Genomic DNA, 18813 nt, shown 5'->3' on the forward strand with positions numbered 1-18813 from the left:
CTTTCCTCCACTGACCTTCAACATTTATAAGAAACTTTACCCCGTACATCCTCACTTAGGTATTGACCACTGCTGACCTGGGGGAAATCATGTTGGCTCAACGTTCTATCTATGCCTCTCATAACTTTATACACCTCTGTCAAGTTGCCCCTTAACCTTTGTCACTCCATAAAGAAAAGTCCCATCTTGTTCAATGCCAGGCACACAAAATGTGGAGGAACTCAACAGGCCAGACGGCATCTATGGAGAACAGTAACCAGTCGACGTTTTGGGCAGAGACCCTTCAACAGGACTGGAAAAAGAGACGGGAAGTCAGAAATAGGAGGTTACGGAGGGGGTGGGGATAACAAGGTGGTAGGTGATAGTGAAACCAGTAGATGGAGAGGGGTGAAGTAACATGGATTGACATGTTGGAATGCGACTGGGAAGTAGAATTGAAATGGGTGGCTACCAGGCTCTCCTGCTTATTCTGATGGATGGAGTGTATGAGTGTGGATGAAGTGAACGCCCAATCTGTGGCAGGTCTTTCCGATATAGAAGAGGCCACACTGGGAGCACCAGATAAAGTAGATCACCCCAGCAGACTCACAAGTGAAGTCTCCTCACCTGGAAGGACTGTTTCGGGCACTGAAAGGTAGTGAGCGAGGTGGTGTAGGACTAGGTGTGGCACTTGTACGTTTGCAAGGATAAATTTCAGGAGGGAGATCGATGGGGGGGGGGATGTGGACAAGGGAGTCATGTAGGAACGCAGAACGTGGAAGGGGAGGGAAAGTTGCGCTGGTGATGGGACCCCGTTGAAGATGGTGGAAGTTACAAGGAATTATGTGCCGCATGCGGAGGCTGGTGGGATGGTAGCTGAGGACAAGGTCCCTTTCACTGGTGTGGTGGTGGGAGAATAGGGTGAGGGCAGACATGCATAAAATGGAAGAGAGGCCGGTGAGGACAGCATTGGTGGTGGAGGAAAGAGACTCTTAGATAGGCAGATGAATGATAGAAAATGGAGGGCTATATCGGTGGGAAGTGTTAGATGATTCTTCGTGTAGCTTAAAAGGCCAGCACGCACCATGGGCCAAAGGGCCTGTACTGCGCTGTTTATTCCGAGGTGTGTAGGGGAATGAAGGGTGGCTTTTTGTGGTTAACAAAACCATGAGGGGGATAGACAGGGTGAGGGCATTGTCTTTTCCCCTCTATCGGGGAATTCGAGAACTTGAGCGCAGAGGATCAAGGTGGGATGGGAAAGATTTAATACGACCATTTTACTCAAAGGGTGGCTTATATGTGAAGTGAGCTGCCACTGAAAGTGATGAGGGCAGCTACAATAACAACTTTTAAAGACATTTGGAAAGGTAAACAGATCGGAAAGGTTTCGAGGGATTTAGACCAAGTGCAGAAAAATGGAACTAGCTTGGACTGGACACCGTGGATTGCATGGATTGGTTGGGCTGAAGGGCCTGCTTCCACTAACTCGATGAGAAACTTAATGAATGCAGCTTGTTCAGCTAACAGAGGTTGGGTCTGTCCTTCCTGGATCAGTCGTAGTAACCTTCTCTCCAGAGCAGAGAAGTCTAAAGGTTTAGGGAGAGCATAGGTGGGTTCAGAGGAATGCATTTTTAAAATCCCTCCCTTCGCAGAGGGTGTTCGGGATCTGGGAAACCCAGCCTGAGCAACGATGCTTCCCAGGACCCTGTCATTCACTGTTCAGAGTGAACTATTCACCATCCTCTGACCTGCATGAGAACATAAGAAAATCTGGCCGAATGGTGCCACGACGACAACCTCTCACTCAATGTCTGCAAAACCAAAGAGCTGATTATCAAGAACATGCGGAAGAAGTCTGAGGCCCAGGAAGCAGTCCTCATTAGGGATCAGAGGTGGAGAGGGTCAGTAACTGTAAGTTGTTTTGCATTATCATTTCAGGTATCTGTCCTGGAACCACCACATAAATGCCATCAAAAAGACACGACAATGTCTCTGTTGTTTTAGAAGTTTGTGCAGATTCAGCTCGTTATCTAAAACTTTCATAAACTTCCATAGGTACTCAGTGGACAGTACCCAGACTGGCTGCATCACAGCCTGGTTCAGAAACACCAATGTCCAAGATCAGAAAAATACACTAATTTTGTTCATTTACAAATCAATCAAAATCACTCATACTCTGGATGAATTTCTCCATTGGTAACTATTAGGAAGTAGTACACAATTTCATAGTGCTGTAGTGGTATTGGTAGAGTTCTAATTTGCTCCATATTTCACTTAAATACATAATATGTTATTCAGTTAAATGGTAGTTTACCTTTTAATACCATTTTAATTATTTCCATGAAACTTCAGCTAAGAGGGACAGATGCTTAATTAAGCTAAAATGTACTGGTCCTGTTGTGTCTCAATTAACTAGAATCCATCGATTTTTATCATTTGTCATTTATCATTTGATTTCTTTTTGTATTTGCACAGATATGTCATCTTTTGCACGTTGATTCTTTGTCAGTCTTTATTTATGTATAACTTTTCATAAATTCCATTGTATTTCGTTTTATGTAAATGCTTGCAAGAAATTGAATCTCATGTGGTATATACATATTTATATATTATAACTTCTGCTAATTCTTCCAGTGTCCTTAAATGCATCCCACCGGGACCAGTGGGCATGTCTACCAGTTTGTTGATCACTGCACTCTTTCGTGTCAATGACTGTATCGAGGTTCTCCCTTCCCATTTCAGCCATAACATCTGTCTTTGGCATGTTAGACGTATCTTTGTGAAACCCAACAGAAAATAGTCACTATAGGACTCAATGCTATCCACATATCCTATTATTAATAACCCCTTCGCATCTTACAAGTTCCCACGTTCACTTAAGCCACAGTTGCCGTTTTATATAAATACCAAAACAAGTACTGTCCATTCTTTCTATTTTATATTAGTTTACTTACATAATCATCCTTCTATTTCTTTATTGATTTCTTTGTGGCTCTTCCCTTCTTTTTGAAGTCTTCCTAATCTTTCAGTTTCCCACTAACTTGCTCTAGAATTAAGGTCACACTGACCAAAATAAAATTGAAAAGAATTCCTCCCCAGGCCGCTTGCACCTGAAGTTATGCCCTCTCGTACCACACCCCTCTTTCATGTAGCAAGAGACTTTCTTTTTCTAGAACATAGGAATGAACGAAAATAGTTCTTACTGCAAATTCTGGGACTGCGCCAGGCGGGAACATGCACTCCCTCGAGGATGCATCCTTTCTCGTAAGAGGTGATGGTTCTGCAAAGCCGTGTACCATTTGAGCCGTGGAGGCACAGGTCGTACACACAGGACCTGTAATAGTTCTCAGGGTCCAGACGACGGTGACACGCAGCGAAGGGTCCCGCGATGTCGAGGATGATGGAGCACTGGGACTCAAAAGAGGGAGACTGGGGGCACCGAGGTTCGGTCACATTGGAGTTATCTTCACATCTACAGGAGAACAAACTTCAGTGTATGGCAAGCCAGTTATGGTAGGCGGCCATTTAGTCTGCGTGAGACCCGTTCACCCGTGAAGGAGTATATGTGAAGGAGGGGTACCCCATGTGTGTGTGAGCGATTGACAGAAAGAGACAGAGAGACAGAAATAAAGAGACAGAGAGAGAGATGGAAATAAAGAGACCGCGAGAGAGAGAGGGAAAGAGAGAGACAGAAAGATAGAGAGACAGAGGCACCGAGACACAGAGGGGGGAGAGAAGAGAGAAGAGAGAGAGAGAGAGAGAGATAGAGAGAGAGAGAGAGGGAGAGAGAGAGAGAGAGAGAGAGAGAGAGAGAGAGAGAGAGAGAGGAAGAGACAGAGTTGTCCTCTCCAGTGGTGGGTGAAAGGGTATGTTTCTGTGCTGTACAACAAGATGCCTCCGACACTCAGTGATGCTAATCACATTTCCTTCTCCTTCACATTCTCATCCACACTCTCCCCCCGACCTCACCTCCAAGACTCTACCCTTGCCAGGTGAAAATTTACAGTGATTGGTTAACCCACTGACCCCGGATCTCTAGTTTGTGGGACAGAACCGCATTCTCCCTGGAAGCAGTTCAGTAGCTGCACGGGTTGCTAGGATGGTAAAGAATGTAGACAACAGGCCTGCCTTTATTAGTCATCGTATGTAGGTATAAAACTCTGGTCGAGAGAATCGCATTTAGTTCTGGTCACCAAATTACAGGAAGGATTTTGAGGCGTCGAAGAGGGTGCAGAAGAAGTTCCCCAGGATGCTATTTGTATCAAAGGGAACGAACTATAAGGGGAATTTGAACTAACCTTGGTTGTTTTCTCTGTAGTGGCCGAGGCTGGGGGAGAGCAGACAGAAGTTTATGAGATTACGGGAGAGATAGAAAGAGTAAACAAGTGGAATGGTTTCCTACAATCTAGAAATATCTAATATCAGAGGGCATGCATTTAAGGCGAGAAGAAGAATGTTCAAAGGTGGTGTGCGGGACAAATTAAACTGCCATCAGCCTTCTCCTTACACAGTCCATATCCCTGTATATTCATGTGTGTCTCTCTCTAAGAGCCTCTTAAATGCACCTATCGCATCAGCCTTCACCAAGGGGGTTGAGGGGTGACCTTATAGAGGTTTATAAAATCATGAGAGGTCTTGATAACGTGGATGGTCACAATTTCCCGCTGGGTCGGGGATTCTAAAACCAGGGGGCGCGGTTTAAGATGGGAAGGGATAGATTTAAACGTACAAGTTTTCCACGGATGATGAATGGAAGTAGTTGGTGCAGGAAGTGGTAGAACCAGGTACAACAAAGACCTTCCAAAGATATTTGGACAAATACTTGGATAGGAATAGTTCATAAGGATTGATCGCGGAGTAGGTTAATAGGTTGACTCAACACTGTGGGCTGAAAGGCCTATCCTGGCTGTACTGTTCCATGTTCTAAGATGCTTTCCCTAAGCAAATGGGACTGTATAGACAAGTGTTCTGCAGGCCATTCCCACCTCTGAGAGCTGCTGGTGATTCCCTAGAGGTACCTGGGCTCGCTGCCGTTTCTGGAAGGCTCCAGATCGTCATCAGAAGGATCGTCATTCCAGTTGCCACACATCCCACGCAGGAAGCCAGCGTAGGACGGCCCCACCCTCACAAAGATGGTCCCCTCCCCGTCGAAACGAACTTCCAGCTGGGATGCTGTGACTGCTATGACATCATCACCCACACTGGATACGTTGGCGACGTAGGGGAAGGTGAAAGGGAGAGAGATGAGTGTTCCATTCATCTGAGTGGAAAAGCAAGATGACAAGTTAGTTTGGTTGTCCACTTGATACCATTCTGTCTTCCTCCACACCATCTCATCAATCACGCCTGAGGTCAGACACAGAGTGAAACTCCCTCCACACCATCCCGTCACTCACGCCCAAAGTCAGACACAGAGTGAAACTCACTCCACACCATCCCATCACACACTCCCGTGGTCAGACACAAAGAGAAGCTCTCTCCACACCGTCCCATCAGTCATGCCTGAGGTCAGACACAGTAAAGCTCCCTCCAAACCGTCTCATCACACAATCCTGTGCTCAGACACAGAATGAAGCATCCTCCACGCCATACTATCGCTCACTCTCGAGGTCAGACACAGAGTAAAGCTACCTCTACACTGTCCCATCACACACTCCTGGGGTCAGACATAGAGTGAAACTCACTCCTCACCATCTCATCATACACTCCCGGGGTCAGACACAGTAAAGCTCCCTCCAAACAGTCCCATCACACAATCCTGGGGTCAGACACAGAGTGAAGAATTCTCCACACAATACTATCGCTCTCGCTTGATGTCAGACACAGAGTAAAGCTCCCTCTACACTGTCCCATCGCACACTATTGGGATCAAATAGAGATTGAAGCTCCTTCCTCACAATCCCATAAATTTCGAGCTTACTGTAGGATGCTCAAGCCCATGTGTGCACAGGTGCAAAGAGAAACTATCTGCCACAGCATCACAGGCACCGAGCATCGGAGACACAACATTCACAAGCACTGTAGTGTAAAGGTCAGCGCAGCACTTTACACTACCAGCCTCACTGATCGTGGTTCAATTCACGCGCTTGCAGCGCATGGGTTTCCTCGTGATGCTCCGGTTTCCTCCCGCATTGACCAAAGTGTTGGTAAGTGGTTGCCATCCTATGTTGACACCAGAAGTTTAGCAACCCTTGCGGGCTGCATTACGCTGCACAATACTCTATGCAATAACTGCTACAGTCTGTGACACTCAGTATTCTGGTCTATGCTACCGACTCTCTCCTCTCCACACACTCTAGTCCAACTCCTGCTCTACGCTACTCACTAAACTCACTACGCTACTCGCCACGCTGCTTGACTCTTCGTGGTTCATCCCTCGCGACTCACCGTCGGCGGCCTTCCCCTCTCAAGTACGAAGTCGGCGCCCACCAGCTGGACCCTGACACGGGTGACCCCCTCTGCCATCTCGCCCTCCTGCCACTTCTCCGCCGTCACTCGGAACCAGGGGGCAGAGTCATTGCAGCAGACCTCGGCCAGCGTGTGGGTGCAGTGACCCCGGAGTCGGGCCGGTCGGCCGTCGAAGCTGAGGAGGTGGGCCCCTCCGCCTGTGACGGTGCAGAGGGCCTGGGCGGTGAAGCAGCCCCTCCTGCCCCCGCGGATGGTGCATATCTCCCCGGCCCCACAGCGCAAGGGGACGCAGTGGACCCTTCTTTCCTGGGAGCACTGGCACACCTCTGCACACTCTGGAGACACCCTTCGCTCTCCCAACTGCAAATAGACAGAACAACATCAGTTCCTGGCTGAAGGACAGCCACTGCAGCGAGAGCGTGAGACGCAGAGATAATGCATGTGTTTGTGCCTGTTAGAGACAGTGTGTGCGAAACACAATGTGTGCATGTGGGTGTGAGAGAGGAAACTACATACGTGTACAGCAACTCACACAAAATGCTGGAGAAACTCCGCAGGCCAGACAGCATCCATGGAAAAGAGTAAAAGAGTTGACGTTTCGTGCCGAGACCCTCGTCGGCTGTTTACTCTTTTAAATAGATATTGCTTGGCCTGCTGAGTTCCTCCAGCATTTTGTCTGTTGTTTCGGATTTGCCCGCAAATTTTCAAGAGTTTGTATATGTGTATGTGTGGATGAAATAGGTAATGTATGTGTACATTAGCTACAGTGCATGAGACAGAGCTACAGGTTCAGAAAGCCAGAGAGTGAGAGAGAGCGCACACGCGTGACACAGAGAGAGCGAGAAAGACACAGAGCGCGACACAGAGCCACAGAGAGAGAGGAACAGAGCGAGGGGGGATCCCGAGAGTGGAGGAGTGGAGAGCGAGCGAGAGGGGAGTTGCGCGTGCCACACGGAGCGAGCGAGAGGGGGGGTTGCGCGCGCCACACGGAGCGAGCGAGAGGGGGAGAGCGCGCGCCACACGGAGCGAGCGAGAGGGGCAGAGCGCGTGCCACGCGGAGCGAGCGAGAGGGGGGGGGAAGCGCGCGCCACGCGGAGCGAGCGAGAGCGGGAGAGACGCAGAGCCAGTGTGAGCGAGAGAGCACGAATGAGTATGTAAATGTGTGCGGAAAATCTCGCAGCCTCGGGCCACCGTGGTTCACGGGGTCAGTTGTGCGTAAGACCGCGACGAGACTGAGCTCTGCTTGACTCCCTCTCTTACCTTCATGTAGACACCGTGATGTAAACAGCCGCAGCGATCCCGGGGGACGCATTCGCTCCCGTCGCGGAAGTATCCCGGATCACAGAAACACCCTTCCGAGCACGACTCGTTGCAGTGTAAACTGGAGGAATTGAAGACACAATCCCGGTCGCACACATTCCCACACGGCTCATAGTGACTGTTGGCCGGACACCGGATGCCTGGAAGAGAGAATGACAAAATAAACCTCGCCAATGCTCTGAGCAATGCTCTCAAACCCTCTCCATGTACCTCAAACCCTCCTCTGTACGTTTTGCTGCCTCGGTGAAGCCAAGAAAGCTTGCCGTGCCCCTGATTCCCCCGGAAGCTAAACAAATTCAGCGTGTTCCCGATGCCCCTCCCTGATTTATTACCATTGTCCATAGAAAGTTCCCAGAGTGAGGCAGGGTCTTTGATTATATTGGCTGCTTTTCCAAGGCGGCGAGGTAAACACGTGCAATGAAAAACTTACTTGCAGTAACATCACAGGCTCACGTCAGCATCACATAAACAAAATTCAACAGGAAAAAACATATTCGACAAGAAAGAATACAATCAAAACAACAGAAGTCCATTGTAGTGCAAAGTTGTTATACTGAGGCAGTGATTAGGGTTGTGCTGGCTGGTTCAGGAACCGAATGGTTGAAGGGAAGTAGCTGTTCCTGAACCTGGTGGTGTGGGACTTCAGGCCTCTATACCCCCTGCCCCATGGTAGTTGAGAGAAGATGGCGTGGCCCGGATGGTGGGGATCTTTGACGATGGATGTTGCCTTCTTGAAGCAGCAACTCCTGCAGATACTACCGATTGTGTGGGGATGCGCCTGTGTTGTATTGAGCCGAATCCACTACTTTACAGCTTCTTACGTTCTTGCGCATTCGAATTGCCGTATCAGACAGTGGTGAAACCAGTCAGGACTTCTGTAGAGGTTTTAGAATATCCGTTGACATTCTTAACCACCGAGATAGTAAAGACGCCTGCGCGCCTTCTTTGTGTTCGGCCCAGGAAAGGTCACTCGATCGGTGAACCGTCCAGGTATTCAAAGCTTCTCCAGCAGTGAACCCTCAATGTAGACTGACACATCACAGAAGATGGAGGGAGCGGTAGGCGCTGTCGTATAGGGGTGTGGGGCGGAAGCGGAGCCTTAGGAAAAATTCAACAGCATTTATCTTCTTTACCCACACTCATGCCGCAGACCGCTGTACCCGACACCCGTGAAGCCACGCAGAAACTCGCCCATTTAAACTCGACCAGGTTGCCCGGGTTTGGCCCGTATCCCTCCAAACCTTTCCCGGCCGTGTACCTGTCCACTCTGTCAGCTCGTTTCGTCACCTACCGCACTAACACAGCACAGAAACAGTCTCTTTGGTCCGACAAGGTTGACCTGTAAATCTCAGCAGCCATTGGTCTGGAAGCTGGAAGGCGTTCGGAAAAGTCATTGCTGTGTCGCCAACGAATTTGGCAAATTTCTACATATGTACAGTGAAGAGCATTCTGACAGCTGCATAATGAGCTCGCGTAGTGGCCAAAATGCAAAAGGCTTCAGAGGGTTGTAGAGTCAGCCAGCTCCATCCCGGGCACAAGCCTCGGCCGCATCAAGGATATCTTCAAGAGGCAGTGCCTCACGGCATCTATCACTAAGGACCCTTGCCATTCGGTTTATGTCCTCTTTGCTTTACTCCTATGGGGGGGATTGGGGGGTGGGGTGGTAGAGAGCCCGATGACCCACACGCAATGTTACAGGAGCAGCTCCTTCCCCTCCGCGATCAGGTTTTTGATTGGCCGTGAACACTACTTTTCCATGCTTCCTTTGCATTGTTTATTTATTATTGTAACAGAGTAAATAATTACGCCTTCATTGCACTGCCGCACAAAACTGCAATTGTCATGATTTATTCCGTGACCATAAACTCGATTCTGATTCTGAAGGTTTATGGGGACCTTAGCAGGAGTCGATGGACTGGGTGGAGAGGAAGAGGTTGGGTAGGCTCAGGTGGGGCGTTCCGGGGCTGAAGGGTGACCTGACAGACGTTTAGGAAGTCACGAGGGGTACAGACAACATGGGTGGTCAAAGCCTTTTTTCCTCCTAGGACAGGCAAGTCTAAAACTAGTGGGCAAGGGTTTAAAGTGAGAGTGGAAAGAGAGTGGACGCAGAGGGTGGTGGGTGTGTGGAACCAATTGTCAGAGAAAGTGATAGACGGGGTGCAATCAAAAAGGACATTTGGTTAGGAAAAACTGAGAGGGAATTGGGCCAAACGCAGGCAGGTATGAGTGAATGTCTTGTCAGCATGCCTGGCGGGGCCGAAGCGCCCGTTTCTCTGCTGGATAGGTTGGGTTGTTTTATCCCCAGAACGCAGGAGACTAAGGGGAAATCTTATGGTGGTGCAGAAGGTCATGAGGGGTGTAGATGAAGAGACTGCTCTGTCTGGCTCTTCCTGGGTAGGGTATCGAAAGCCAGAGAGCACATGATTAATGTGAGAGGGAAAAGGATTAAAGGTCGGGTTTTACTGAGGTTACAGCAGGACATTCATAGGATACAGAACTGGGCTGAGAAGTGTCAGAGTTCAACCCAGATACGTGTGAGGTGGTTCATTTTGGTAGGTCAAATATGAATATAGTAGATTATGGCAAGACACTTGACAGTGTGGAGGATCAGAGGGATCTTGGGGTCCGAGTCCATAGGACAATCAAAGCTGTGGCGCATGTTGACTGTGTGGTTAAGAAGGCATACGTCGTATTGGCCTTCAACAACCGTGGGATTCAGTTCAAGTGCTGAGAGCTAATGTTACAGCTATATAGGACCCTGGTCAGAACCCACTTGGACTGCTGTGCTCAGTTCTGGTCACCTCACTACAGGAAGGATGTGGAAACTATAGTAAGGGTGCAGAGGAGATTTACAAGGCTGTTGCCTGGATGGGAGAGCATGCCTTATGAGAATAGGTTGAGATAACTTGTCCTTTTCTCCTTGCAACGATGGAGGATGAGAGATGACCTGATAGAGGTGTATAAGATCATTAGAGGCAATGTTCATGTTGATAGTGAGAGGCGTAAGCCCAGAGCTGAAATGGCTAACACGAGAGGATACAGTTTTAAAGAGCTTGGAAGTAGGTACAGATGAGATGTCAGGAGTAAGTTGTTGTTTTTTTAAAAAAGAGCAGGGAGTGGTGAGTGCGTGGAACGGGCTGCCGGTGATGGTGGTGGAGGTGGATACGAAGGCTCTTTTAAGAGCCTCCTGAATAGGTAATGGACGTTAGAAAAATAGAGTGTTATGGGTAACCCGAGATAATTTCTAAAATAAGTACACGTTCGGCACAGCATTGTGGGCCGAAGAGCCTGTATTGTGCTGTAGGTTTCCCATGTTTCTAACAAACTCTCGCGAGACATCCCACTCATTCCAGTGATTAGTTCGCTGTCACCCCAGGGATCTCATGGGATCCAGGGAGAGCTGGATAATTAGATGCAGAATTGCTCAGCGGTAGGAAGCAGAGGGTGTTGGTTGTTTCTTGGATTGGAAGCCCGGGACTGGTGGTGTTCAGAGCTCTGTGCTGTGACTCTCGACTTCAAAGTTTGTCATTGTGATCTACATCAATAATTTGTAGAAAGCATAGTTCTAATGCGAGGATTTACAAGATTGGAGTGGAAGGTGGGCTGAGGAATAGAAAGTGAAGTTTAATTCGGGTAAGTATGAGGTGCTACGTTTTGGGAAGACAATGGAAGTCACTGTTTTCACAGTAAACGTTAAAGTGCTGGAGATCATTGTAGAATGCAGGAACCTGCAAGTACAGGTTCCCTAAAAATTGTGAGACGGGTAGACAGAGCGGCGAAGAGGGCGGTTGGCACACTGCCTTCATCAGCCAGATCACTGAGTAGAGGAGTTGAGATGGAAGATGTTGTTGCGGCCATATTAGAAATGTTGTACTCACCCTGCTGTAGGAAAGAAGTCAGTAATATGCAAAGGGGGCAGATGAGATTTACGAGGATGTTGCCGGGACTCGAAGACCTGAGATATGGGGAGAGGTTGGGCAGGTTGGGACTTTATTCACTGGACCATAGAAACTGAAGAATACTCATAAATGGGGCATAGATAAAGTATAAGCACGCAGTACCACCCCTCCCCGCCCCCACCCCCGGAGCTGCGGAATCAAGAGCTCGAGGGCTTCCGTGCTGTAAGACCGTGATATTTCCGACAGGCGGACCCTACCGCAGAATGTCTCGGTCCTCCAGGGCTCTGGCCTCATCCCGGCTGAGCGGCACGCCTCTGCATAGCTGGAGAGAGCCTGGCAGAGGCTGGCCTCCAGGCCGCCGGTGGCGCAGAGGTCATAGACGCAGCTCTGCTCGAAATCCTGAGGGTCGATAGCGGCATGGCAATGTCGGAAGGGGCCGTTCTGGGCTCGGAGGAGGCCGCAGGAGGACGGCAACGAGTAGCGCTCCGCCTCGGTGCAGTCTCCGCACCTATCGGTGCAGGAGTCCTGGCATCCATCCCCTCCGCTACCGCCGTCCGCCCTCCAACTGGCCCCGAATATACCCGGCGAGGTGGTAAGGTTCCCGCTGCGCGTGCGCAAGTCGTCATCGGGGTCCCCGTTCATGTTTCCGCACATCCCGCAGACGGCTCCGTGATAGGATCCTGGCAGGGTGATCGAGGCGTGGTGGGAGCCATCGTAGGTCACGGTCAGTCCGAAGTCCGCTGTCGCCCTCATAGTGAATCCGGCGGTCCGGACTTGGAGTCGGCCATCCTCGAGGAAGACCGGGACGGAACTCCGGGTCCCGTTCACCTGCAAGAGAATCGTCAGGACTGTATCAGTTCCACGACAAATCCCACAGCCCCGCATCAGTCCCATAACTCATCCCACTGCCTCCTTCCCTCCCACAGCACTGTCAGTCCCTAAACCATGCCCATGACCCGCGCTCTCCCAACTGCCTTATCATTCAGCCCTGAAACGAATCGCACTGTCCCACATCAAACCCCAAACATTCAATCCCAATCACTCTCTGCCCAGAGAGCGTCCGGCATCAGGAGGAATTCCAACTATTTCGAGCTAAAGTTAATGAAATGAAACAGTTATTCTCCCGCCGATTTACCAGGACGTAGTTGGTAGTCCCCTTCAGCATGATAACTTCAGTTCCGTAGACCAGGAGACGGACGAGTCTCACGAACGATACGGCCACGTTCCCGCGGTTCTCGTTCTCTCCCTCCACCCTGTAGTAGGTCAGGCTAGACAGCCTATCACACAGCTCGGACAGGACATAGGTGCACGTCCCCTGGAAGTGGATGACCCTCTGGTCGAAGGTGTAGTAGTGGGGGTCTCCGTAAACGTCGCAGGTCTTCATCGAGACTGGGCGGCAGGCGTGGAACGGTGGAGCAGGGACGCAGATTTCGGCCGCGCCGCACGGTTCAGAAACACACGTTAGCGACCCCTCCGAGGAACATTTACATTTGGTTTGGCAGCTTCCATTGACCCACACTGTCTGGTTTTCCCGAATGTACCTTCCTGCGGAAATATTTAATGCATTACACACTTACTCCGGAGCAACCTCTCAGGTTAACAAGAATCAGAATCCTGTTTGTTATCATTGACATATGACACGAAATTTCTTGCTTTGATTTCTGAATGCTTCGTGAGCCCATGAACACTAACGCGCTATTTCTTTTTTGCACTATTTATTTTCTATAATGGTGTCTTTAGCTATCCAGCTATCTATCCATCCATCTATCTAATTTATTTATTTATGTACAGTATGTATTTTGTCCATATTTATTCATGATCTTACTTAGTTGTTTATTGTAACGTATAGTACTCTTAAGTATTGCACTGTACGGCTGCAACCGAACAAGAACTTTCACAACATATGTCAGTGCTTAAAAAAAAACCTGATTTTGATTCCAATTATTTTGCAGGAGGGGCACCTTACAATCTCCTCCCTTTCAGAATTGAGGGCAATAGAGACCGGGGAACAGGAGAGGAGATGAACCTCGGGGCAGATCAACCTTTGTCATATTGAACGGCAGAACAGCGAACCGCTTCTACTGCTGTTGTCTTGCATTCTGTACTTTACCCTCCAGCATTTTGATTCCTGCCACTGATTGATTTCCAGTCCAATTCTGCACTTTCCCTTCATTCTTGTACCTAGAGTTATGGAACCATAGAAAAGCACAACACCGAAATAGGCCCTTCCACTTACCTTAACCATACCCAACCATTTAACCAGTCCCCTCGCAACAACCTGCACCGACACCACAGCCCTCCATACTCCTACATCCAGACTTCGCAAATTCACATGCAACGTTTGCGCTGGCAGCTCGTTACCTTCTGGCTGAAGAAGTTTCCTCCCATGTTCCCCTTAAACTTTTCATCTTTCTCCCTTAGCCCATGACCTCTGGTTGCAGTCCCACACAACCTCAGTGGGAAAAAAGCCTGCTTGCATTCACCGTATTTATCCCCCTCATATTTTGTATACCTCTATCAAATCTCCCCTCAATCTTCTACGTTCCAAGGTACAGTATAAAGTCCAAACCTGTACAATCTTTCCTTATAATTCAGGTCCACCAGACCCAGTAACATCCTTGTAAATGTTCTCTCTACTCTTTCAACCTTTCCTGTAGGTACGTGGCCAAAACTACACACAATACTCCAAAATAGGCATCAGTGTTGTCTTATACAACTTGACCATAACATCCCATCTCCTGTACTCAATGCATTGATTTATGAAGGCAAATGTGCCTCTTAACGATCCTATTTGTCTGTGATGCCACTTTCAACGATCTAAGCTATCTAAGCTTCTCCTCAATGTTATAATTGAACGCACACCTACGACTTCCACTGGCAGCTTATTTCATACTCACACCACCCTCTTAGTGAAGAAGTTCTCCTTTAGAATCCCCTTACCCTTAAGTATTTTACTTTAATGGGTAACATCTAGTTCTGCATGCACTCACCCTATCTATAACACTCAAACTTTACACACGTCTATACAAGCTCCCCACCTCCCATCCCAATCCCCTCCCATTCTGCTGCACTGTAGCGAACCTGCTCAACCTGTCTGAGTAACTCCAATCCTCAAGTCTTGGCAATATCCTTGTAAATTTTCTCTGCACTCTTTCAGGTTTATTTCAATTTATTTGCAGAACAAGGTCCCCAGCCCCACTTGCCAGCGTTTGACCCACATTCTTCAACAACTTTCCGATCCATGTATCTGTCCAAGTGTCTTTTGCACTGTTGTCAACGTACCTGCATTAGCAACTTCCTCTGGCAGCTAGTTCCACATATGGACAACCCTCTAAGTGAAAAATGCCCTCAAATTCCTGTTATTTTTCTCCCCTCTAACGATAAATCTGTGCTCTCCAGTTCTTGTGTCTCCATTCCTGTTTATTCACCATATTTATAAACTCATGGTGTATATGCCTCTAAATCACTTCCCAGTGTCCTACACTCCAAGGAATAAAGTCCTAGGTTGTCAAACCTGTTCTGAAATCTCAGTCCCTCAGGTGTTGACAATATCAATCAATTCTGCGCTCTTCCCAGTTTAGTAAGTATTTCTACGATCTATGTTCGTCATGAGTTTAACATCACTATAAGATCGCCCCTTAGTCTCAATCGCTATTAGATTAATATCAATTTCAGCATAATTAAGTTGATATAATCAGTTCAGAGTCTAACTGTGATCACAAGAGCTAGAAGTGAAACAATTGCAGATTATATTCTCCGCAAACTAGAAATCGGGCGCTTGGGGCTGGGTGGTTAGAGGGGAAGACAGAGATAGGAGAGAGTGGAAGTGTGTGGGAGAGGAAGAGAGCTATCCTATTGAAAAACACTGGTTTAATTCGCTAATTTAATTGAATATTCCTTACCATTATATATACAACCCCCGAGTGCTTTGAATGTATCCGCCCTGAAGACCCATCGACCAGGTTCGTCCACGTTGCTGGTTGTCTCGATATCGATTATCTCTGACGTCTGGGACCCAGGAATCGAGAAAAAGTTCAGGGAGCCCCCGCTGTTGAAGCCAGCCTGTTTGGGGATAGGGTGGGTAGGGTGTAGTGGGAGGTGGGGAAGGGAAAGAAGGGAGGAGAATGAGTTGTGAGGGACAATAGAGCAGCTGCGGTGGAAAGGCAGAGCTTACTCAATGAGCCTAATGGCCCAATTCTGCTCCAAAGTCTTACTGTCCCGCTTTCCTATTCTGATCACGTATACCTGTGCTGGGGTCCCGCCAAGTCCGGTCGACGCGTTGCCGCCGCTCGCTGTTCCGGTAGTCCATTCAATATTCCCGTAGTTAAAGATGATAAATGATTGTAAGCCATCCGTAATCAGGACCGCCTGGAAACTGTTCACCTACAATGTAAAAATAGTCACTGTGACGCAAAGTGTGAAAGGGCGGCGAGGGTTCGATATTACATACAAGAGAAAATCTGCAGATGCTGGAAATCCAAGCAACACACACAAAATGCTGGAGGAATTCAGCAGGCCAGGCAGGATCTATGGAAAAGAGTAACCAGTCGACGTTTGCTGATGTCCTGATGAAGGGTCTCGGCACGAAACGTCCCGAAAATCTTTTCCATCGATGCTGCCCGGCCTGCTAAGTTCCGTCGATATTACATTGACGTATTTTTACTAAGAAACAGTTTTAGTTCACGGCTTTTTAATCAAATGCGGTAGTATAACACCAAGGTTAAATCAGTGAGGGCGGGAAACGGGGTCGGGTGGGTTTCACGGGAGCGGGAATTGGAGTCTCCCTGTGTCCAGAAGGAGGGAGAAACAAGGTCTCAGTTGGTTACAGGGGGCGAGGAACATCAAACAATAAACTGCCTGACGAACAATTGAGTTCTCAAATGGTACTGGTACTGGATTATTGGAAATGGATCTCAGAAACCAAAATGGATATTCGAATAGACGGAATGAATACCTTGGAGGACTGGGAGCCAAAATAAGCAACGTTATCCCAAGTAGCCACAAACACCCAGCGGGCTTGAAATTGGAGTCCGGGTGAGTACTTGCGGATATCCGCCGTGGCCCGTTGCAGTAACGCTTCCTCGGTACTCTGGCGGTAGTAGATGTTGCCACCCAGCCTATTGTCCACATCTGCCCAGAATGGGGCAATGAAGGCGCGCCCGTCCGGTAGTGGGAATGCAGTAGATGTGTACTGCCTCACAGGCACGACAAAAGAGATGACACCGTTGTTGTTGACCTGTGGGATTTAGCATTGTTAGCGTTAATCGGTACAGCACACCACACGCCTTACCACAGAGGGTAAGAACGGCGCCAGGGTCAACAGTTCCTTCAATTCCCCGCAAACGCAGATATTCCTCGACCCGCTGAGATCCTCCAGATAGTTTGTTGCTCCAGATTCCACCCCCATATTCTCTTTCCTGTGTCTTTTCAGAGTCACTTTATTACAGAATCGAGCTTTTCGATGCATCAACCCTCCTCCGCCATTACATCGGGCCAGATTTATTATCCCTCTCAACCCCATTCACTGATCAAGAACTTATCAGCTTTCGCTTTAAATACACTCAAATGACTTAGCATGCTCAGCTGTCCATGGCACGATTTCCATTGATTCACAGCACTCTAGCTTAAATTAAAACCTAATCTATGCTTTAAATGGACGTCCCTCAATTCTAATGCTGTGTGCTCTGTTGTTAGACTCTCCCCATTATAGGAAACAGCCTCTCTACATTCCACTCTATTTAGGCCTTTCACTATTCGATAGGTTTCAATGAGACCCCCTCTCATTTTTCTAAACTCCAGCGAGTACTGGCCCAGAGCCATCAAACTTTCCTCATACTTTAACCCTTTCACACCCAGCACCATTCTCTTGAACCTCCTCGGGCCCTCTCCAATACTAGCATATTTTTTCTTAGATAATGTGCCAAAAACTTCCCACGATACTCCGTGCAGTCTGAAAAATGCCTTTTCAAGCGTCAGTATTAAACACTTGCTCTTATATTCTAGTCCCCTTGAAATGAATGCTAATATTGCATTTGCCTTCCTCACCACTGACTCAATTTACAAGTTAACCTTTAGGGAATCCTGTACAAGGACTCCCAGGTGTGTTTGCAGTTCTGATATCTGATTTTTTTGCCCTATTTAGAAAATAGTCTAATACTGCTATATTATTTACAATATTGCAACTACCTTTTCTTTGTCCATTCTCTGAAACTATTTAAATCCTTCTGCAAACTCCCTGCTTTCTCAACACGACCTATCCTTATATTATCCTCACTTTTAGCTACAAAGCCATCAATTCCATTATCCAAATCATTGACAGATATCATGAAAAGAAGCAATCCCAACACTAACCCGGTGGCTGTGCTGAACTAATCAAATAGGTAACTTGATACCTAACTGAAGTAATCCTGCCTGTCAAGATAATCCCCATATCTTTCTATTCTCTGCACATTTGTCGACCTATCTAGGGCCTCTTAAATGCCTTTTCATATTTGCCTCCACCACCATTCCTGGCAACACATTCCATCCACCCTCTAATCTGTTTGTAAAAGATTTGCCGCCACATCTGCCATGAAATTACCCCTTCTCACTTTAGAAACAAGCCCTCCAGTTTTGAACCTGTCTACCCTGGGGATGAGACACCGGCTGCTCGACTCTATCTATTCCTCACCAAGAAGAAGCCACCTCATCCCAAATCCCACCAGTGCACTTACATACAAGGAGTTGTAGGATCTTTCAAAGAATGGGAACCATGTTGAGATGAATATGTTTGGGGAGCTTCCATCATTGCTGACCGGATTGGTGATATCGCCACTACTGGTACCAAATGGGTAGAACAAATCGCCTGTAAAACCACAGCAGCATTGAGTTCACCATTACAGAAATAGGCAGCATTAAAATTATTCTTGAATATGACATAAGAAGCAGCCAGTGTAATCAAAGACCCCAGCCACCCCAGATGTTCATTTTTTTCGTCACTCCCATTGGGAAGAAGATACCTGAAAACCTGCAAACATGTACCACAAGCTCAACTACAGCTTCTACTCCGCTGTTATGAAAGTATTAGATGGTTCCTCAGTACAATGAAAGGGACTCTTAGCCTCACAATCTCTTCTCCTCATGGTCCTTGCACCTTATTGTCTGCACACTGCTTTCTCTCTATCTGTTACACTTTGTTCTGCTTTCAGTAACCACTTTATTTCGTTCT

General features: G+C 47.9%; 1 protein-coding gene across 1 annotated transcript in view; it reads right to left on the reverse strand.

Moving 5' to 3' along the window:
* The window catches only part of LOC140727789 (alpha-tectorin-like), an 86839-nt gene that overhangs the window by 16884 nt on the left and 51142 nt on the right, over positions 1-18813 (reverse strand). Inside the window, exons 14-23 of the mRNA XM_073045593.1 lie at positions 18320-18450; positions 16561-16842; positions 15852-15989; positions 15509-15668; positions 12742-13151; positions 11864-12434; positions 7648-7847; positions 6367-6747; positions 4998-5239; positions 3183-3451 (exon numbers count right to left, since the gene is read on the reverse strand). Of these exons, the coding sequence (XP_072901694.1) occupies positions 3183-3451; positions 4998-5239; positions 6367-6747; positions 7648-7847; positions 11864-12434; positions 12742-13151; positions 15509-15668; positions 15852-15989; positions 16561-16842; positions 18320-18450 (2784 nt within the window). The remainder of the gene's footprint in view (positions 1-3182; positions 3452-4997; positions 5240-6366; positions 6748-7647; positions 7848-11863; positions 12435-12741; positions 13152-15508; positions 15669-15851; positions 15990-16560; positions 16843-18319; positions 18451-18813) is intronic.

Source organism: Hemitrygon akajei, chromosome 1 (assembly GCF_048418815.1).
Source record: "Hemitrygon akajei chromosome 1, sHemAka1.3, whole genome shotgun sequence".
Classification (NCBI taxonomy): Eukaryota; Metazoa; Chordata; class Chondrichthyes; order Myliobatiformes; family Dasyatidae; genus Hemitrygon; species Hemitrygon akajei.